General features: G+C 36.0%; 1 protein-coding gene across 1 annotated transcript in view; it reads right to left on the reverse strand.

Moving 5' to 3' along the window:
• ANXA10 (annexin A10) overlaps positions 1–23,301 on the reverse strand; it is a 118,421-nt gene that overhangs the window by 7,662 nt on the left and 87,458 nt on the right. Inside the window, exons 4-9 of the mRNA XM_042936678.1 lie at positions 21,158–21,271; positions 19,089–19,179; positions 17,556–17,635; positions 1,505–1,558; positions 1,316–1,409; positions 571–666 (exon numbers count right to left, since the gene is read on the reverse strand). Coding sequence (XP_042792612.1) covers positions 571–666; positions 1,316–1,409; positions 1,505–1,558; positions 17,556–17,635; positions 19,089–19,179; positions 21,158–21,271 — 529 coding nt within the window. The remainder of the gene's footprint in view (positions 1–570; positions 667–1,315; positions 1,410–1,504; positions 1,559–17,555; positions 17,636–19,088; positions 19,180–21,157; positions 21,272–23,301) is intronic.

Consider the following 23,301-nt stretch of genomic DNA (forward strand, 5'->3'; position numbering starts at 1 on the left):
GAACAGCTACTACTGTTTACCTCTCTGTGGGAAGATATCTTTTCTTTGGAAAGAGCTGGAGGTATGTCTCTCTCACAATAGCCTGCAGAAGTCACAACTAAGTAACAACTTGGTAAATCTTTTTTTTTTTTTATGGTAGAACTTACCCCTAAAGGCAAAATATTAGAGACAGTGACAAAAAATTATTTTCCTCTTGGAAAAAAGAAAGCCATATTGCTAGGATTTATCTGCTCCTTAAAAAGGGAATGGAAGTCAGTAATGAATTGAAAGGTGTGAGATCCCAATTACCTGAGAGAATATCTGAGAATTCGGTGTTTCCTAGTATGAAAGTTGAACCAGTTACTAGGGAAGGGTATTAGTTCATTAAGTTATCAACTTGCCATGTTAGTGCATTGCGTCAATAGCTAATGTACCTTTCCTGTATAGAATTAACATCCTTACTAAATAATTAAATTCAGGGGAAAGTGACTCAATGAAGAGCATATTCATGCATCTTTAATTCAATCAGAGCTAATTAGCATTTATTCTGGGATAAAAGGTCTGCTGTACACCAAATAAATTATTACTTACCAATTGCAACTAGCAACTCTTGGAAGTATCCATCATAACATTCATTAATGGCATCTACTAGGTCTTGCCCAGAAATATTTTGAAATTCCTGGAAAACTTCAACAAATTGATAAAATTCAAAGGAGAGTTTATACATATTATAAATTTACAACATACATATTGATTAGATTGCTATAAATAGTGAAAGTAAATAAAATATAAAGGTGCAGGTTGAGTGGGAGTAGGCTGTCTTTTACAAATTTTCAGAGTGTTTTATACAAGTAGAAACAAATTAATAAATAAAAGGAACAGAAAGGTATAGAAGTCAAATAAAGTGCCAGCTAATATTAATGCACCTTTAAGACCCATATGGCAGCTTTGCATAGATCATGACATTAATAATAATCTCCTTGACTTGTAATGGACTAAACTATGTTCACTATAGTCTCTTCAGGACAACACATAAAATGCCTAATAGGAAATAGCTAATATATTTGAGTAAATTCTCCATCAAAAACAGAGATTATTTTAAAAGATTCAGTACTTAAAGATTATATAATTCAGTTATTAGAAAAAATAAAATTATAAGAGAACTTAATTCCTTAGTAATGTCATTAGATGAGACAGATCTGTATAAACATAATTCAAAATAAGCACTTTTGTCATAGCTATATGAAACATTTCCCTTTTCTTTCTGCCAGTTAACAACTTGCTTTTTATTACACAGTCAGTTAAGTAGCTGAAAAGGAACTTGATTAACAATTACCCAGCCATAGTTGTTGATAACTTTTGTTGCACAGGATCATTTGCAGCATGGTTTTGTGTTCCCCTGTCTTCTGTTGACAGGCTTCCCACAGGACCTGAAACATCATACAGCTAGGAAATAGCACCACAACCACCTCAGACATTTTAACAAAGGTTTTCCATAGTCATTTTGAGATCTGGTTCTAGTTACCATTGCATCCTGAGCAGCCATTGCAGGATCTGTGTATCCTTCTTCTCTGTTTCCCTGCAAAATAAGCACAGGTTTTCCTTTGTAAATTTTCTTAATTAACGGTCCATATAGGATTATTAGGACAAAAATCTTTGATAATTCCTGAGAAAATTCTATCATTATTTGGAGTCTACATTTGTTGAACGCTATATGAAATATCGGTCTTTTTAAAAAAAATGTGGCGTTTTTAAATGTTTATTTATTTATTTTGAGGAGGGGTAGAGAGAGAGGGAGAGAAAATCCCAAGCAGGCTCCACACTGTCAGCACAGAGACCTACACAGGGCTCCATCTCATGAACCATGAGACCATGACCTGAGCTGAAATCAAGAGTTGGATGCTTAACTGACTGAGCCACTCAGGCACCCCTAAAAATGTAGGTTTCATTTTGTCTTTGCACTGGTGGTAATCTTTAAAAGATGTTAAAATGCTTTTCACTCTTCCAGCTCTCTGTGCAGAGTCTTCTTCCCATCAAACTGGGCATCCAAGGTCTGGCAGTGGGCAGTACAGGTGGATTTAACATTATTAGAGTGAAAGAATGAGTGAATATTCAGTCTCTGACCTGTAAAATAGGATATATATGACAATAAAATAATCATTAAATCCAAATTTTGTGTAGTAAGAATGTTTTGCAAATTTGTTTCATGCCGAGCACTACCACCCCTTTATGACCAAGGTGATTGAAGAGATGTCCATCACAAACAGGCAGGAAAGATGGCTAGCCAGTGCAGCAGCCTCTGGTCCCCAAGAATTATGATGGAAAGAAGGGAGAAAGAATTAGGAGAGATATGTATGAGACAGTTCATTTAACCTTTCCCTTGGTTTGAGATCTGGAGGGAAGGCTTTCTTTTTCTTTTTCTTTTTTTTTTTTAATTAAAAAAATTTTTTTCAACTATGCTGAGAGAACAGTGAAAATAGGGTGGCTTTTGCTCCTATCTTCTGTTTGAATTTTGGAAATGGCCACATTGTAATGAACTCAGGGATATAACAAGATGGGGCAGAGGAAAATCGAAATACAACTCTCTTGAATTAATATCAATCCCTAAATAGGATTAATGGACTACTTATCTGCTCCTGATGGAGAAAATTTCTCATCTGGATCAAATTTCTTACCTGTTCTTGATGGAGGAACTTGTATGCTAGTTGAGAACCTGGCTGGGGAGGCTGACAGATACAGTTGTTTTATAACCATGGCAGAGACAGATTGTTCTAGTAGCCAAGAGCTATAAGGTGAACTATACTGGTGGATTGTGTGGGACCTAGAATTTAGGGGGATTATTCAGCTCCAGTGAGAACAAAGGTGAGGCTAAACCATCATAGAAGGTTACTTGGCTCTGATCAAACTGAGACAGAAAAAGGATCATAAATTGACCAGCTGCATGGTTTGGCAGCTAATGTTGAGAAATGCTCGTATCCTGGACATCTACATCTCATAGGCTACATTTCCAAAGTTGCCCGGAACCACCATTCCATAGCCAAGATGAGCAAGGATGGAGGAAGTATCTTCATGATCTGAGGATCACTCTCATAAAGATATCTCTTAAAACACACACACATTCTTCTCCACCAAATGCTCTCTTGGTGAGAAGGAGAAGGGATGGCCAGAAATCTGATAGTTGAGTATTTAACTTAATAACTGTGTAAATAATATTGAACATGGACTCACATTAACTGTTCAAAGTATTGTATGGATTAAATTTGCTATGTTAATATAATTAAATATTAGGTTTCCTTGCTAACCAAAAGCTGGAGGTATATGAGAAAGATCAATTTATTCGTAAATAAATACACTATACACTTTAGTGAGTCAATGTGTAACCCTGGAGAATTTAATATGTTTTATCACAACTTAGAAGTTGTATCAACTAGAATTATCCAGCTAAGGAAAAGTTGATACAAACTTATCATACACATTTCTTCTGCCTCATTTCATTTGCCTAAAATATTAGGTGACTAAGACTGCATATGTGTAACTCTTACTTAAAAAATCTGTGTATTATTATTATTATTATTATTATTATTATTATTTTTAGAGAAAGAACGCAAGCAGGGGACAGGGGTAGAGGGAGAGAGAGAGAATTTTGGGATCCATTCTGGGGCTTGATCCCATGACCCTGGGATCATTACCTGAGCCCGAGTCACCCAGGCACCCCAAAAATTTGTGTATTTTTGTAAGCAAGTGTGTACATATGGGCAAGGAATATAAGACAACGCTTGAGTGTGAACATAATTTTATTAAGTGGTAGAATTATGGGAGTTATTTTGCCTTCATATTGCAGAAGTTTTAAGGTGCAGGGATCTTGGGGTTTTATAGTTTTGTCTCTTATCTTAAAGATAAAAAATAAATAGGCTTACAGGTACTAAATGAATTCCTCAAGGTCTTATTATTAAGAAAAATATGATTATTTGATTTCAGTGCCATTTCTGGCCTGAGATTTGGTTACTATACTCTTCCCTTAGCCGAAAGAACTCATTATTTTTAGATAATATCCTCTGGCCAGTCTCTTATGGCTTTAATTTACCCAAGCAATAAATGACTGAAAGCAATAAATGTGCTATATCTTCTATGAACATATGTTGTTTCTTTAACAATATAAACTTATCATGGCAATTCATAGTCCTCATCTTATATGACCTATCAGTAGGATTTGATGCACTTACTCTCTCCTTGCTATGCTTTCATCACTGGACTTGCAGGATCCTGCCCTCTCTTTTTCCTTCTGTTCTATTTCATTGGTTACTCCTTCTCAATTTTACATATTAATCCCCTTTTACTTTTCAGTCTCTTAATACTGGAAAGTTGTAGTACACAGTTTTTGGTCTTTGTCTGTGTCTATAATCCTTCCCTTGTTAATCTTAACCATTCATGTGGTTTGTATGCTATCTGCTTTGTAGTGATACCCAATTTTACATCTCTAGCTCAGATCTATCACCCAAATGTCAGATGCATATATTCTAAATGCCAAGTGAACATCTTCACTTGGTTTTCTAATATACATATTAGACTCAACATGTTCAAATCTATCTTCTGGTCTCCCTCTAACTCAAAGACCTCTTACATCCACGAGATCTTCCACGTCTCATTTTATAAAACTCCATAATTCCTCTTGCTAAGACTAAAAAACTGAGCAATATTTTATTCCTTCTTTTTTTTTTATAAAGTTTATTTATTTTTGAGAGAGAGAAAGAGAGAGAGAGAAAACACAAGTGGGGGAGGCAGAGAGAGAGGGAGACACAGAGTCTGAATCAGGCTCCAGGCTCTGAGCTGTCATGCTGAGCCTGACATGGGGCTCAAACCCACAAACTCTGAGATCATGACCTGTGCTAAAGTTGGATGCTTAACAAACTGAGCCACCTAGGCACCCCTTATTCTTTCTGTTTTACTTTTAAATCCTCTACCCAATTCCTGAGGAAGTAATATGGACACTACCTTCAAAACACATGCAGAATCTGGGCACTTTTCATCACTGCCAGTGTTCTCCTATGAGTCCAAGTTAACATTGTATCTTGACTTTGTTGATCATACAGTATCCTTACAGGCTTGCTTCTATCCTGTCTCCCTACTTTTTTTTCTCAACACAGCATCTAGTGTGAATATTTTAAAGCATAAGATCATAATATTCCTTTTCTCAAAACCCAGAAATGATTTACCTTTCCCCATTTCATTCAGAGCAAAAGCCAAAGTCCTTAGAGTGGCTACAGGTTTGACCTAATTTCATCACCTGTTACTTGTCTGACATTACCTACCACTACTATAGTACATGCCTTTGCTTGCTCAGATAGCACCAGCTGGCTCCTTGCTATTCTTTACAACCATCAGCCATTCCCTTGCCTTAGAACTTTTCTCTAACTTTTTCCCTTTGCCTGTATTGCCCTATTATAGCCATTCATTTGCTAACTCATTCTTTTCAAATGTTTGCTCATATCTCATCTTCTCGAGGACATTTACCCTGACCAACCTATATAATATTGCAGCCTACCTACTATGCCCAGCCCAACAGTTTCTATCCCCATTATCCTACTCTGTCATATCTTTCATCACTTTCTAACATTCTATATAATGTACCTGTTCATTATGTTCACTAGATTTCTCTTTAATTGTTCCTATTCCCCCACTACAATGTAAGCTTCTTAAGGACTGATGTGGTCTTTGTCTCTATTGTTCATTGACAATTCCCAATTGTTTAGAACCATGCTTGGCACATTGTAGGTACTTGACAAATGCTAACTGAATCAATACTAAATGAGTGGAGGAAAGATAAAGAAGTAGCTTTTAGATAGCACAATTCAAAGATCAGTTATATTACTATAGCTTTGTAATATAACTTGAAGTCTGGAATTGTGATATCTCCACTTTTATTTTTCTTTTTCAAGATTGCTTTGACTATTCGGGGTCTTTCGTGGTTGCATACAAATTTTAGGATTATTTATTCTAGCTTTGTGGAAAAGCTGTTGGTATTTTAATAGGTATTGAATTAAATCTGTAGACTGCTTTGGGTTGTATAGACATTTTAACATTTGTTCTTCCAACCCATAAGCATGCAACGTCTTTCCATTTGTTTGTGTCATCTTCAATTTCATCAATGTATTATACTTTTCAGAGTATAGGTCTTTCACCACTTTGGTTAAATTTATTCCTAAGTGTTTTATTATTTTTGGTGTAGTTGTAAACAAGATTATTTTCTTAATTTCTCTTTCTGATGCTTCATTGTTAGTTGTGTGGAAATGCAACAGATTTCTGTAGATCAGTGGAACAGAATAGAAAGCCCAGAAATAAACCCACAATTGTATTATAATATATCTAAAATATATTATTATAAATATATATTCCTGAGAAAATGGAAAGAAAAGCAAAACTAAAATATTGGGACTACATCAAAATAAAAAGCTTCTGCACAGCAAAGGAAATAACCACCACAACTAAAAGATCACCTACTGAATGGGAGAAGATATTTGCAAATGATATATCCAATAAATGGTTAGTATCCAAAATATGTAAAGAACTTAAACAACTCAACACCAAAAAACACAAATAACCAAATTAAAAAATGGGCAGAAGACCTGCACAGACATTTCTCCAAAGAACAAATCCTGTTAGCCAATAGACAAATGAAAAGATGCTCACCATCACTGATCATCAGGGAAATACAAATCAAAACCACAATGAGATATCACCTCACACCAGTCAGAATGATTAAATTGAACAACACAAGAAACAACCAGTGTTGGTCAGGATGTGGAGAAAAAGGAAACCTTGTGCACTGTTTTTGGGAGTGCAAACGGGTGCAGCAACTGTGGAAGACATAGTGGTTCCTCAAAAATTTAAAAATAGGGCTATCCTATGATCCAGTAATCACATTACTGACAATTTACCCAAAGAATATGAAGACACTAATTCAAAGGGATATATGCACCCCTATGTTTACTGCAGCATTATCTACAATAGCCAAGATACAGAAGCAGCCCAAGCGTCCATCAATAGGTGAATGGATCCTGAAGGTGTGGTATATATATAATAGAATATTATCTAGGCATAAAAAAGAATGATATCTTACCATTTGCAACAACATGGATGGATCTAGGGAGTATTATGCTAAGAGAAATAAGCCAGTCAGAGAAAAACAAATACCATTATGATTTCACTCATATGTGGAATTTAAGAGACAAAACAAATGAACAAAAAAAAAAAAAATAAAGAGACAAACCAAAAAACAGTTACCAGAAGGTATGTTGGGGTAATGGGTGAATTAGGTGAAGGGATTACGAGGATACATATCTTGATGAGCACTGAGTCAACATATGAAATTGTTGAATCACCATATTGTACAGCTGAAGCTAGCATAACACTGTGTGTTAACTACACTGGAATTAAAATAAAGAATAAAAAAAGATCAGTTAGAAGATGTAGGAAGACTTTCCAGATCACTGAAGTGTTCTTAGTGATTTCCAATCAAACTATATAGCTAAGTAAACACCTACGCTTACAAAGTTTGTGGTAAATATTTAAGAATTTTCTGCAGTTCTGGGTATATGAAATATTTTTTGAAACATAGGATTTTTGACATTAAACTTGAAATGGTGCTTGTCTGTTTACTTCTTCGTGCCGTTAATTACCCAAAGCACTTTAAACAGACTGGTAGATTAAAAAAAATATGAATACAGTAAGTTTGTGATTTAGTTTTTTCCACCAAGGCAGAGTCAAGCTGATTTCATCATGTAAAAAGCCTAAGACAGCAGCATGGTGTGTGTAATTGATGGAAATGTCAAAGAAATGGCATCAGTGAGTATAGAATTTGGGTTAGGGGCAAAGTAAAACTGTGAAAAGAAGAAATTAAGGGACTTAAAATCTAGCTGAAAATATTTGGACAAGGTAATTTGAATACAGATGATCACTGAAAACTCATGGCAATACATCCCCTGTGGTTGGTCTCACTGTACCAGTTTGAGAAACCATTGTAAGGAAAATCCAGACAGCCAAGCATCCAATTGGGTAGTTTCCATTCTTTCTGTGAAAACATTTATCATCTCCAGTGTGATTTGCACATGCTGATTAATTAATCTCCAAGTGATTATTTTTTTTAAATTATTTGACAGATAATTAGATCTCCTGTAAATCTAGTTTAATAAAAGCATGCACGAAGTGTTGAAAGTCCATTTAATGATTGGCATTCGTTTTCAACAAGATGTTCTGGCTGCGTTGTTTCCTTATTAGAAATATCCCTTTTGGAAAATACTTTAAAGATTAAGTAAAAAATCTCTCCCAGGAAATATGACAATAATTTTCAACACTTTCATTTCATGAATACCTTAAGGCTCCTATGCTCCAATTCCCTCAATCTCTATTAATTCACAAAAAGAGGTGTGCTTAATTTTCATGATGTTAAAAAGATGAAAGCCATGGACAGTCTTTAGTTTGATTCTGAAAATAAAAATGTAGAGGGAAGTAGTGGTTGTAATTTCAACAATTGAAGAATTTTAAAGTACATGTATTGGGAGGGAGTTAAAAGAAGAATGGGTTCACATTCCTTAAATTACAAAGTAAATCTCTCTAATCTGAATCTCAAGAAGGTTAAATAATAAATATAAGGACATAGAACTGATTTATGATAGAGCCAAGTGGAAAAGAAATATAGAGTGTTGCACAGAGTATATCTATCTATCTATCTATCTATCTATCATCTATCTATCGCCTATCATCTACCTATCATCTGTCTGTCATTTATATATACACCGAGAAAGGGAGATTGAGAAAGAGAAAGAGAAAGACAGAGACAGACCGACCGACAGACACACACACACACACACACACACACACACACACACAGAGTGAGAGAGAGAATAATGGTCCTGACTACAGGGTGAAAGATATTTGTTTACACTGAAACAGCCGTCAGTTATCTGGTCAAAACTCACCAGCTCTAAATTGCACAACTCTTTAGGAAGAAATTCCATTTCTTTTTTGTAAAATGTCTGGACAAATTCTCTCTGAAGTGGTGTACATCCCAGATAATGGTCAGAAGTGATAAACTTTTTCAGTTCCCTAATTCACTTTTTATCCTTTCCCAACCTTCTACATTACTGATCCAAATGCTAAATCAGAAGCTCCCGACTGAACAGCCACTGATGTAGAAGTCAGGAGTCAATGGAAAATCTTCAAAGTATTTAAAAATCTAAGAGAAATTATATATTTTATTAAACAGTGTGAATTGCCATGAGACTTCTGGCCTTCAAAAAAGCTATTATTAAAGAAGATTGTACTAAGATATATCTTTATGTTTATTACTTCCATTTTCTATGTAATGTAATGTAAGTAATTTTTATGAAATCCATATTATTTTATACCTATAAAGTGTGTTTTACATTTTAAGAGAAATATACTGTGAAACCTTATAAGTATATAATCTTTAAGTAAACTAATTTTCCTTGGCTTATAAAATTTAAGTCTCTATTCACCCTCATTTTTTGATATTGTCTGTTGGAAGGAAAACTACTACACAGAAAAGCTATTTCAAAGTTAAACACACACACATAATTTCATGTTTGAACTCTGGAAAATGAAATTAGGAAGTAATACTTTATACTATAAAGTCATAATCCAAATTAGGTAAAATCCCATGGTGACATAAATCAGTGTGTTGTTTTAAAATATGTGTGTCTATGTAGATAGTATTATTATACATACAAGTACACATATATACTTTATCAATAATAAAGCATTATTGTTTAATTTCAGGAAAAAGGAAGTGTGATTATGAATAAGATTGATTGCCCTATTACAATGAGAAAACGCTGTTCACTGACTTTTTCCTCCATGACTTATTTTCTGTCATGCTAAATTTTCAGAATGGTGTGTTTTATTTTTTCCTGGAATATAAGAATCTTTGCTTTAAAAAAATATACACTGCAATCTTGATTATGAGATGTCGGTACTTTTAAGTGGCTTACAGTTCAACCACTGAAGAGGTACAGAAATTTTAAGAGGTCATTTGCATATCGGTCACTGACATTTTGTCAAGTAGAAGTAGAACTGGAGTGGAGTCAGATGGGGTTGGAGTTAGGAGAAATTAGATTTAAACAAGGCAGGGATCGTGCACTTAGTCCTATTTCCATATTGGCCTTCTCATTCAGTATATGTGTAATGGTAATCTCTCTGAGCCGCAGTTGCTCATCCCTGCAAGGAGGGGTTATAGCCATTGATTGGGTTCCTTGGAAAGCTGACTCTGAGATGGAGATCAGCACATCGTGCTTATTATGGAGTGTGCTTGGGAGCAACACTCATGGAAGGGAGAAGAAAGAAGCAGGATTCAGCAGCAGAAGCTCGACTGATATAGCTCTAATGGAATGCAACGTTATCCTAATAAAATACATTTGTTTCTTACTAGAGAATGTATATTTTTCTTTAACAAGGTTTTTAAATTTTTTTTAATGTTTTTTATTTATTTTTGAGAGAGACAGAGAGAGGGAGATTGGCAGGTGAGGGGAAGGGAGAGAGAGAGAGAGAGGGAGACATAGAATCTGAAGCAGGTTCCAGGCTCCAGGCTGTCAGTGCAGAGCCCAATGTGGGGCTCAAACTCAGAGACTGTGAGATCATGACCTGACCCGCAGTTGGACACTTAACCTACTGAGCTACCTAGGCACCCAAAGAATGTATATTTTTCTTTAATAAATTGAAATAAATTTCTATTTGGATGTTAAGAAAATAAACACTTGTTTGATATTAAGATGGAACTCATCGGTTTACAATGGAACTCTTGGCTTTCCTCTATTAGGGGCAATGGCTATGCCAATATGAATTTCTGACTGGAAACTGTTGTTTTAATTTATATTTTGCAGCCTCACTAGTTGAAAGTTTAAACTGTTTTTTTTTTTAACATTTATTTATTTTTGAGAGACAGAGAGAGACAGAGTATGAGCAGGGGAGGGCAGAGAGAGAGGGACACACAGAATCCTAAGCAGGCTCCAGGCTCCGAGCTGTCAGCACAGAGCCTGACATGGGGATTGAACCCACAGACTGTGAGATCATGACCTGAGCTGAAGTCAGATGCTTAACCGACTGAGCCACCCAGGTGCCCCTCATTAGTTGAAAATTTAAAAAAATAATGATCCTTTTAAACTGAGAGAATGTTTTGTTTTGTTCTGTTTTTGTTCTTTAGGTGTTTAGTTTTTATTTAAATTCCAGTTAGTTAAGACACAGTGTAACATTAGCTTTAGGTGCAAAACACAACGATTTATTTATTTTTTAATTTTTGTTAATGTTTATTTATTTTTGAGGCAGAGAGAGACAGAGCATGAACGGGGGAGGTGTCAGAGAGAGAGGGAGACACAGAATCTGAAGCAGGCTCCAGGCTCTGAGCTGTCAGCACAGAGCCCGACGCGGGGCTCGAACCCACAAACCGTGAGATCATGACCTGAGCCGAAGTCAGACGCCCAACCGACTGAGCCACCCAGGTGCCCCAAAACACAACAATTTAATACCTCCATTTGACACCCGTGGTCATCACAAGTGCCCTCCTTAATCCCCATCACCTATCCAACACATCCCTCCACCCACCTCCCCTCTGGTAACTGTCAGGCAAACCAAGTTACAGACTTAAAAAAATTTTTTTTTAAGTTTGTTTGTTTGTTTGTTTATTTATTTTTGAGAGAGAGACAGAGAGAGTGAAGGGGGAGGGGCAGAGAAAGAGAGGGAGAGAGAGAACCTCAAGCAGGCTCCACACCGTCAGCATGGAGCCTGAGGTGGGGCTCAAACTCACAAACCATGCGATCATGTCCTGAGGCAAACGAAGAGTCAGACGCTTAACTGACTGAGACACCCACGCGCCCCAAGTTACAGACTCTTAACTACAGAGAGAATGTTTTAATTAAAATTAGTCTTATGACATTTAAGAGTTAGGAAATATTCAATTGACATGCTGTCAACAGAGATCATTTTTTAAATTAATCATTATTATGAACACTTTTCCCCATAACGACTTCAACCTCTCTCACAGGTTAAAATAAGTTTATTTCTTCAACAGTTTACACAGAAGTATATAGCTGAACTATGAAAAGACAAACTGTCACTATCCATTGATGTTATAATCCTAGAGATCTGAACCTCAAACCAGGACTTGATTAACTGAGGTTGGTGATACGGGCAGTTTTATGACTGTGCAGCAAAACCATGCAAATCCAAATCACACCAAAGGAAAACCAAATACAATGAAGCAAATTTGTGACTTTATCTTTAAAAATTGAAAATTTTAATTTAATTGAAAAGTCAGTGGATATGACTGGTACATACCACCTTTCTCATGTGAACAGTTTGAAGAAATCCAATCAGTCCAAAACAGCCATCTCTCCTCAATTTGGGGCAGTTAATATCTGGCTTCCTCAGCAGTGTTTTCCTTCGGATTTTTTTATTCCTAATTCAAAACTGATAGTAACTTGGACACACACACACCCACATAAAAGGACAAAAAAGAATTAAAATCCACGTTGCCTGGCAATGACTGGATAGTTAGTGTTCCTATCTAGTACTTTTATTCATTCTTTAATCCAATCATATAAAATGTGTGTGAAGCACAATATGAAGGTTTTAAACACAGTAAACACATATTAGGGGAAACTACACCTCTTGTGTTTGATTGGATCTGTTAACCCACCCCAAATAAGGAAGACAGCAAAAGGACATAATAAGAAAGGAAGGAAAATGAAGTAATTTAAATTTGCACACTGCTATTGATATTTTAGAGGAAAAAGTTATTATTAATAGTCATTTCCTCACTTTAACTATTTTTGCATACAGACTAGTTCTAGACAGGGTAGAGATAATTCTTAATGCTTATCTTGGGTGATGTAACACAATAATTTCAGAAACAGAGACAAAGCTGTCCATTTTTTAAAAAACAAAGCTTTGTAGAAGTAAAAAAAAATTAGAAATCTCTGTAAGGTAAATATTTGAATTTGTAATTTTTGGGGAAAAAAAGTCAGTATATGACTATGGGTCTATTTTCCTGAAGAGCTGGGGAATACTCTGTCTTTTTTTCCTAACCTGAAGTTTCCTTGTTTCCTTTTATTTTTTTAAACTTAGCTAGGACATCAAGAATTCTAACTGCTTTCTCTGTTGGAAGATGGCCAGTAAGACAATCTGAATAATAAAAGAGAGGGATTGTTGATAGCTTTTTCTTGCCTAAATACATGTCCCTTGCCTCCTGCTGGGTTTTCTCATGGTTTCTTGTCTCACTTCAGTGTATATTCAGGGTACATCTGATTGATTTGATCAGTACAAACTCAATGAGAATGGAATTAAGAAATTAAAGAGATGATAAGAAGGAGAAACTAGTTTTTATTCTTAATAAGTTAGATTCTCTTAATTTAAGTCACAAGCGAGGCTCTCACTATGTTTCTTTCCACTTGTTGTGGTAAATTAGCATGACACGTGCAACTTAATTTTTTCCTACTTACATGGAGATGATAATAGATAAAGTCTTCCCAGTGATCTCTCATTCTGCCAGAAATTTCCCTGTGGCTCTCTATTGCTTACAGGAACCTCGTCAACCTGGCAACGCCGGCCAGCAATTTAATCAGACAATTTTTCCTATTTAGCAGGAGTCCTTCAAGTGAGCCAGCATGCTCAAGCAAGACGTTTCTACTTACCCTGAACCACCTCCTTCCTCTTCCCCAGGTGTGCAAATGATGTTCCTTTTCTAGAATTCTCATAGACCTATTGTATATTAAGCCTCATTTTTTACTGCAGCAAGCATTGAACTTTATTCACTCAGACTTTTAAAAGAATTTGTTCTTTGTAGCATTTATTTCCAAAAAGTCTGACTTGCTTTTTATGTACCATATACCAAGCCTAGTTCTAAAACTGTAAACTGTAAACTCATGATTGGGAAACTACTGGGAAAGGCGGATATGCAAACACATCTCACATTATGTGGTAACACTGAATAAAAATACATAAGACAGGCTTAGAGGAGAGCAGTTCCTGTGAAATAGAAGAAGACTTTGAAGGGTATGTTCCATCAGAGGCCTGATGGGAAATGATTATTCCCACACTAGTTTTCACACCAGCATTTTTGAAATTTGCTTTGTTGGAAAACAATCAATCAATCAATGAAACACAGGTAAATGTTGGGCAATATTTTTTAACACACACATGCTTTATGTATGCCAAAAACAAAAGAGAAGGAATAAAAGATTAAAATAGAGCTGGGTTTTTGTTTTTCTCATATGAATTAATTACACATGTTAAGATTAGTTATATAGAAATTAAAAATACAGCTAATATGTTCAGATTAACATTGTATAATATGTATATAGTATATATAGTGTGATGAACGTCATCATTCTACGAGTTAGATTAGAAGTAGGGCCAAGAAACTTTCACACAGTGATCTTTCAAAAGATCACTTAAAATGGTGATATGTCAAAAAACATAAAGCTTGGATAAAAATGTAAAGACATTTACTTTTAAAGTACTTATAAGAAATACTGCAGAACATTTTTATTTGTTTTTTTGTTTATATATTGCTCTCCTTTTGAAAATTCTCTTTGTGCCCAATATAGTCATCCTCATAGACTTCCTGCTTATTGCCAAGTATATCTTCATCCTTCCATCTTCTGTTGCTCACTGGCCTGTCTTGGTTTCAGTTTTCAAGTCTCATTTTCACACTGATAGGTGATCACCAAACTTATTTCATCTTCTTTGAGGACAAAAAAACAGACTATAAGGGGAATTAGCTGATGGAGGTCTAGCCAATGAAATGTGAGCAAAAGTGATAGATATCACAGTGAGGTCCATAACAGTTCCCATGAACAATCCTCCACCCTCTTTCTGCTTCTGTAGATTGTGGATTGGAATGATGAAATTAGAAGCAAGATGTGAAGATGGATTAGCCGCTAGATGGAAAAAGAATGAGCCTCTGAATCACTTTTTGGAGGAGAGCTGTAAGCTGATCGAGAGAGCCCATTCTGGTCTTCATGTGAGTTTGATAACTGTCATTTACCGTATGCTTTTGGCCATGTATTACAAGAAAGAGATGAGCTCAGCAAATAATTGCCTGGTTTGCAAGCTGAAATAAAAGAGGTAGAGAGAAAGTCCAGATATTTGGTGTCCCTAACAGTTAAAAGGGGGAACCACTGATTCCAAGCAATGTAAGCTGGGACCTGAAGAAGATTTGAAAAGCAAACACCTGTTAAGACTCAGCCCTGCAGCATGTATCTGACTAAATATGTTATCTGAGAGGACTTCCAAGGAACTGGCTTTTAGTTGTGAAAAACAAGAGGCATGGTCAGGGAGAGTGCAAGGATGCAAAGAAATAGGTCTAGGAAAGAAGTTCTAGTATGGCTAAGTGGTATACAGTATTCACTGGAATCAATTACATTAGACTTCTTCCAAGTTTCTTAGAGATTTACATTTCCCAAAACATCGTAAATCCAGATTAAAGAAAAGTGTGCTACTCAAGCTGCAAACAAACTGTTATATGTCTACATTTGCCAAAACTGAGCTGTGAAAGAGATATAAGCCTCACGGAGGATATACTCCACAGCACCACTTCAGAGAAACCTGAACAGGACAAAGGGCAAGGAAGAACATCTCAGAGTTTGGCAATAGTGGCCATAAAATGTTGAGGCTAAAAAAATTTCCAGGAACTCATAGAAGCAATTGAAACCAGAGTGGCTCAGAGAAAAGGAAGAAAGGACATTCCATGGTCCATCCCATATTTTCATCTGATGATTCTGACTCCCCTACTGAGTGTGTGGGGCCTTGGACTCCTGAAGGACCTCAGGCAGCATTCTTACCCTACTCTTCTCCCTCTTGGGTCTTTCTCCATCTTTCTACATATCATTCTTCCACCTTTATTCCCTAGAAGGGCTATCATTTATTCTTTTATCATTAAAGACAATGGAATTTTTTCTTAATTTTACATCCCCATGTAAAAAAGCCTATCTACCTACAGTTCTTGGTGAAATTTTATGCTAGCTACTGACTACTCAGTTATGTTCTTGACATAAAGAGAGAAGTTTTGGGATTTTAGAAATGCTTGCTTCATTACACACACACACACACACACACACACACACACACACACACACACACACTCATATGACGTAAAACCAAGCCAAAATACTGGTTCCTAAGACACTTTTTCCAGTTTGGACATCTAGGTCTTCTTTTGTTAGTAAAGAACTGAATATTGATTCTCTTTACATTCCTGAGTGCCTTTGCTGAATTGGATGACAGATTATATAAGACAAAGGTTAATTATATCTAAAAATATTATTATTGTTACAATGCTAATGTGTGGGATGTTTTTAAGAAATATTAATTGGAGGGGCGCCTGGGTGGCTCAGTCGGTTAAGCGTCCGACTTCAGCTCAGGTCACGATCTCGCGGTCCGTGAGTTCGAGCCCCGCGTCAGGCTCTGGGCTGATGGCTCAGAGCCTGGAGCCTGCTTCCGATTCTGTGTCTCCCTCTCTCTCTGCCCCTCCCCCGTTCATGCTCTGTCTCTCTCTGTCTCAAAAATAAATAAAACGTTAAAAAAATTAAAAAAAAAAAAAAAAAAAAAAGAAATATTAATTGGATAGAAATAATACCATTTAGTCAGTAGATAAAAATAAAATGTGTCAAATTTTAACTTGAAGCAGTATTCCTTTGTGTTCATGTATAATACCACGGAATTTTCTGAGGTAGAGCTGAGGATCAGATGCTGGCATGTGTGAGTCTATAGAAATCAATTCAAATTCTGGATTTCTACTTATTAGCTCTTTAGACAGAGAGCTAGAACCTAGTAGGTTTTGTTTGACATCTTTTATTTATAAAATGCTTATAAGAATATTTATATTACAGTATTTTGTAGTTATTAAGTGAGAAACATGCTACTACTAGGCTATACTAGGACCTCAGAAGTTAGTATGCACCCAACCTGTTTAGTAGCTTTAAAAAAATAGAAATAGGGGCGCCTGGGTGGCTGGGTCGGTTAAGCGTCCGACTTCAGCTCAGGTCATGATCTCACGGTCCGTGGGTTCGAGCCCCGAGTCGGGCTCTGTGCTGACAGCTCAGAGCCTGGAGCCCGTTTCAGATTCTGTGTCTCCCTCCCTCTCTGCCCCTCCCCCGTTCATGCTCTGTCTCTCTCTGTCTCAAAAATAAATAAACGTTAAAAAAAAATTTTTTTTTTAAATAAAAAAATAGAAATAGAATTATAATTTCTCATTAGAATTATAATTGTAACTAATATTTTAAATCTTTTAACTACCTTATAAGGTATAATTACTTATGTATATTTCTGTAATCATAACATCTTATATGTAGTAGATTTTTTTGAGAATAGAAATGGTATATTATTCATATTTGTTTATTTCTATATCCAAATCAAGTTTCTATTATAGTGGTTGGAATTTAGCTGGCATTAAGTAAACATTATTATACAGAATTTACTGTTAAACTGGAGTTTTCTGTTCTATTTTTTGAAAAGGAAACATATATTTTTTAATAATGCAAAATGGTGTGAATTTTTGAATTTCATACCTGGACCAGGTTCATGAGAGTATCCCTGAAGTGTCCTGAGGTCTCTGAGTAAATGTCCTCTTGAAGGTTGCTGTTGTATTCTGGGGAAAAAAACTTCCATGTTAAAGGTATGATTTATTATAGAACCGCATAACAATGTGCTTTGTATAAGTTAATGCTATTGCCCCAGTTGTGGGTGGAAAGCACAGGAAATACAATCGATCTGTTGACATCTCTTTGTCTTGAAGCCAATTTTCTAAACAGTTCTCCAAAGAAATGTGGTAACTAACAGTAGCATAGGCACAGGTCTGTTTTCTTAAAAAAATGATTATCTTTATTCCAAAATTGAAAAACACCATTGAAAGTCATTTCACATTCTCTAATTCTCAAAATTTGCTCTTATGCATTCTATTTCCATAAACTGCTACCCAGCCCAGCACTTTCCCCAGGTGCTCTGTCTCGTTTTAATATGTAAAAAAATGTTTATTTATTTTTGAGAGAGTACAAGCGGGGGAGGAGGAGGGGCAGGCAGAGAGAGTGGGATAGAGATAATCCCAAGGAGGCTCCATACTGTCAGCTCAGAGCCCCAACGCAGGGCTCCAACTCATGAATCTAGAGCTCACCTGGTGAGATCATGAACTGAGCTGAAATCAAGAATCATATGCTTTGGTTAAGCTTCCGACTTTGGCTCAGGTCATGATCTCACAGCTTGTGGGTTCAAGTCCCATGTTGGGCTCTGTTCCAACTGCTTGGAGCCTGGAGCCTGCTTCTGATTCTGTGTCTCCCTCCCTCTCTGCCCCTCCCTTGCGCACGTTCTGTCTTTTTCTCTCTCTCTCTCAAAAATAAATAAACATTAAAAAATTAGAAAGAATTGGACGCTTAACCAACTGAGCTACGCAAATGCCCCTCATTTTAGTATTTTAAGTGAAGGTTCTTACTTCATTCCCACTGGGAAATACCCCTTGTTTTTGTTCAAATGCAACAGAGCTGACTGTCTAGAATATTTTCTTGATATTCAATGTGAGGCAATACATGAAGCAATGCAATTTAAAGCATTAGATCTTTTTAAAAAAATAATTAGCTTATCTGCTCTTAAAATGTGTAGAAATTTGATTTTGTGATAGATCACAGTGATGATGAGATTTATGCAAAGTGAACTAGTTACCCATATTTGTAGAATTTGCTAAGTGCTCATTGAACTTAGCCTTATTTCGTCTATATACCTGGTCTCTTCAGGGTAAGCAATAAAATGCTCCTGAACCACAGTGCTGGCATTTACCTGTATTAATGTAAACACTCACCTCATAGAAACTTGTAATTCTTTTCCTGGAAACTTTGCTTAACTTAATTGTGCAGAGAATTGTTTCATTTTTGGTAATATAATCATCAGTTTTACTCAGTGAGTTGATTGGTCTTGAGTGAGTGATATATCAAATTTAAGAGTGTCTTACAAAAAAACTTTAAAACACATAAACTGAAATATTTTGTGTGTTATTTGAAAAATATGAAGTTTACGTGTGTGTAAAATATATGCACATATGTATATTTCCTTACGCAAATAGTAGGCTTCTCGCATCTGGAAAATTTCTCCATTTGTTCTTGAAGCTAAAATATCAATGAGGCAATTCTCTTCAGTGCCTGCTCCCTGTCATACAGAGAAAGAGAGAAATATAAAGGCATTTGTATTGGGAATAATAGTGCATCTTATGTATAATAAAGATTTACAACATTCCTGATATTCTGAGAGATGGCAGAGAGGAAAGAAAGGATGTTTGGGATAAAGATAGGTCCTATTCAGTTCTGGCTCTGCTATTCACTAGCTGCTTGACCCTGAGGAGATATTATTATCTGAAATCCTATTCCTTCATTTAGAATAAAACAACATGGGACTTTCTAAATAATGTGGAAAAAGATGTTTGAACAAGGCTCATGGCACTGATATTTTTGCTGCTAGAATATCATTCTTTGGAGAGCTGAAATTAGAACCTGGGTCTCCTAGTTTCCTAAAGATGCTTCAGGGACCACTCCCTGCCTCTCCCTAAATGTGAAATTTTGTACTATTGGTCTAAACATTAGGCTGGGTGCTTTTATGGTCTCTTACAGCTATATGGACAGATTTTTTCTCTGATTTTTCTCTGTTGTCATAAAAACAACACATATTCCAGAAAATGTTAGAAATCCTTACCATTCCATGTAATATTGATAAAATGTAACAGTTTATCTAAACAGTAACATATGACTTCCTTCTTATAGTTGTGGTCACATCATTTTGCAAGAGGTGGGAATTGCCATATGCAACTTCAAAAAAGCGATTAGTTGAAATTCATAGGAATTTTATACAATGTCTATTCTCATCTGCAAATATGATGGCCAAAATCCAAGTTCCCTTAATTTTTCCCCTTTCCTGTCTCTTGTCACACATTGTTTGCAGACTGCATAATCTGGTCATTGGCAGGAATCGTATTGGAATGACTGCAATGGTTCTGCAGGTGTTTAATATCAGCAGTTGGAAGATGTTAAAAAGCCTTTTGTACCCAATCCCTAGCCAACAAAGTCTCTATCAAATCTGTAGTCAATTTATTTCACGGAAATGACTTTTCTGTAAAGAATTATTATAATTCTTCAGAAGTAAAAGTTTTATACTTTAAATTAAAAAAAAAATTTAATATTTATTTATTTTTGGGAGACAGAGAGACAGAGTGGGGGAGAGGCAGAGAGAGGGAGACAGAATCTGAAGCAGGCTCCAGGCTCTGAGCTGGTCAGCACAGGGCCCCGTGTGGGGCTTGAACCCACCAAGTGCGGGATCATGACCTGGGCTAAGTCAGACGCTCAACTGACTGAGCCACCCAGGTGCCCCAAAAAGTTTTATACTTTTGAGCAATAGTTTTTGGAAAGGAGTAACTTGAGGTTACAAAAATAAACAAAGATATCATCTATATTTTGTCTCTGACTCAGTATCCCACTTTTACTTAGTCCAATTTTTACAAATAGTTTGAAGAGGTTCACATGTTTTATAACATTTTTGCTTAATATATGAATGTGTACTAGGGAGAGATAAATATGGACAGCCCTGGAGGCTTATTTTGTTTTTTTGGGTTTTTTTCGTTGTTCAGCATAGAGCTGGGTCAGTGAATCTGAGTTTGTGCAGCAAAAGAATAGGCTGATCCAAGCTCCTGGGCTCTAGAAGCCCTCTCTTCCTAACAGGGTCACTTCACCTGAGCACAGCATCGTCACTGTTTTATTTATTTATTTATTTATTTACTTACTTACTTACTTATTTTTTAACGTATATTTATTTTTGAGAGACACAGACACAGTGCAAGCTGGGGAGGGACAGACACACAGGGAAAGAGGGAGACACAGAATCCGAAGCAGGTTCCAGGCTCTGAGCCGTCCGCACAGTGCCGGTTGTGGGACTCGAACTCGCGAACTCAGAGATCATGACCTGAGCCGAAGTCCAGCCACTTAACTAAGCCACCCAGGCGCCCCTCACTGTTTTGTTTTTGCTCAGATATTCTCTCCCCCACCCCTGATCACATACAGGAACATCACAGGGCAGTTCCCTCTCTACTGAAATATTGCCCTGCACTTGTTACAGGTATATTTTTGTATCAGAATAGTACCTTCATGGCATGCCAGAGTTCATGAGCATCATAAGAAGGTGGTGGGTACATGAGGCCAACCATGACATCTTTGAAGTGATCTGAAAGTTTCTCCTTCAGGTCACCAATTAGGTCCTATGGGTGGAAAAGTAAATACTTTTATTATATCAGGTACTAACTTTACAAGAGAAATGGGATAATTGCAGAAAGTCTACTAAGATGTCCTTTCCTATGTCATTTCACATAGTAAGAAGCCTGGTTTTGCATTACAGGAGTGGATGGACTTGATGGGTTTGAAAGTGTCTTATGTAATCATATCTCTGCATGAGAGTTCATATACATGGACATTCTAGTCATGTAAATACAAAATGATCATCTTTCCCTAATCCCAGCCCCAGCTTCTGTGTTGATCTCATTATGAAAATAAGTAAAATTTGAAACCTAAAAACATTATAGTTGAGAGTTCTTAGTTTTCTTATATGGAATTAATGAAACATTAGTCCTTAAATAAAATATACATTTTATTTTATCATTGAAGCAGTATCTATTAGCAGGAGTTCATGGTTATACTATTGCCAAAAAGCTGTGTAAATGAATTGAGTAATCTAAGAACTTTCATCAAATAGCCACGGTAATACATTTGTTTAAAATATTGAAAGTTAAACACTTCAGGAGAAAAACAAGCATGCTGAATTTTAGTTCTTGGAATACAGATTATAGAAGTATAAAATTGATCATTTTAATTTTCACTTTTATTTTATTAGTGTAGACTGGCTGTTTAAAAATGTGAATGTTAAATGCATTTTTTTGTAGGGTTACAAAGATATCTGAAAGATGTTTAAAACTTAACATTTCTTGCTAAAATATATAGAGTATATTCAGTTGCACTTTAAAAATATGCAATATTTTAGTTTTGAGTGATTCAATAATAGATTCAAGCAAAAGCTGCCAATAAGACATAATAAGCTTTGTTACAATAAAAACAAAATAGTCATAATTTTCATTTTATTTAGTATAATCTGACAACATCATTCCTAGATTGTGGATTTTCTTATTTAGCAAATAAAGCATTTATCCATAAGTTGGTAACCAGTAATGCAGAGAATCTATTGAATTTTTGCTAGGGTCAATGCAATTCATTTAATGAGCAATTAATAAATGCCCAGAGTTGTGTCAGATGCTTGGAGTATATACAAGAAGCATAAGATCTCCCCTTCCATGAAACTTATATTCTATTTAATTCCCTCATTATGCACCAGTGACTATTTCTAATTTCTTTACCAAATAGTTGTTAAGGTGATGTGAGCCAAGCTTTCTTCTAGGTATTGGGGCTACATCAAAGAATAGAATATATATAAACATATGAGCTTGTGAAACTTATATTCTTATGCACACAAGAGCTCAATAAATTTTTTTGAGTGAAAGATTGCAGTTATTCAATACTGTTTGATTTAATACCATTTCCCAGACATAGTGGTAGGTGCTGGAGAATTGCAACACAGTCTCTGTTTTCAAGGAGATTGATATTCCACAAACCCAGAGGTAACATAAGTAAAAATGTGAGCTAATACATTTTCTAAGGCTTTCAATATCATTTTTCACATTATAAGATCCTAAAGCAGTAGTACAAAACAATTAGATGAATTCAGGTAACAGATCAGAATGGATTTATAGGATTACAGAACCAAGTTACGTTTAGACAAGGAAGGACATGTAGCACTGTGACAGGAGATGGAGAAGCCATTTGTAAGGTTAACTTTGTGTCACCTTGATTGGCCCACAGTGCCCAGATTTTAGGTCGTACATTATTCTAGAGGTTTTGTGTGAACATATCTGGTAGATGAGTAAAGCATTAGTCTCCAAAATATGGGTGGCCCTCATCCAGTTAGTTAAAGGCTTTAATAGAAAAAGGCTAACATTCCCCAAAGAAGAAAGAATTCTGCCTGCAGACTGCCTTTGAAATTGAACTGCCAACTCTTCCCTGAGTCCCCAGCTTGGTGGCCTACTGGACAGATTTTGAGCTTGCCAGTCACCACAATCATGTAAGCTAATTCCTTAAAAAAAATCTCTCTTTAGATTGACAGAGATTACCTTGCTCTCCTTGAACAGTTTTCCATTACTGTTACAAGAAATATTGAGCTCCATGACATTGCTATAAGGTCCTA

The sequence above is a fragment of the Panthera leo genome, chromosome B1 (assembly GCF_018350215.1).
Source record: "Panthera leo isolate Ple1 chromosome B1, P.leo_Ple1_pat1.1, whole genome shotgun sequence".
In the NCBI taxonomy this organism is placed as follows: Eukaryota; Metazoa; Chordata; class Mammalia; order Carnivora; family Felidae; genus Panthera; species Panthera leo.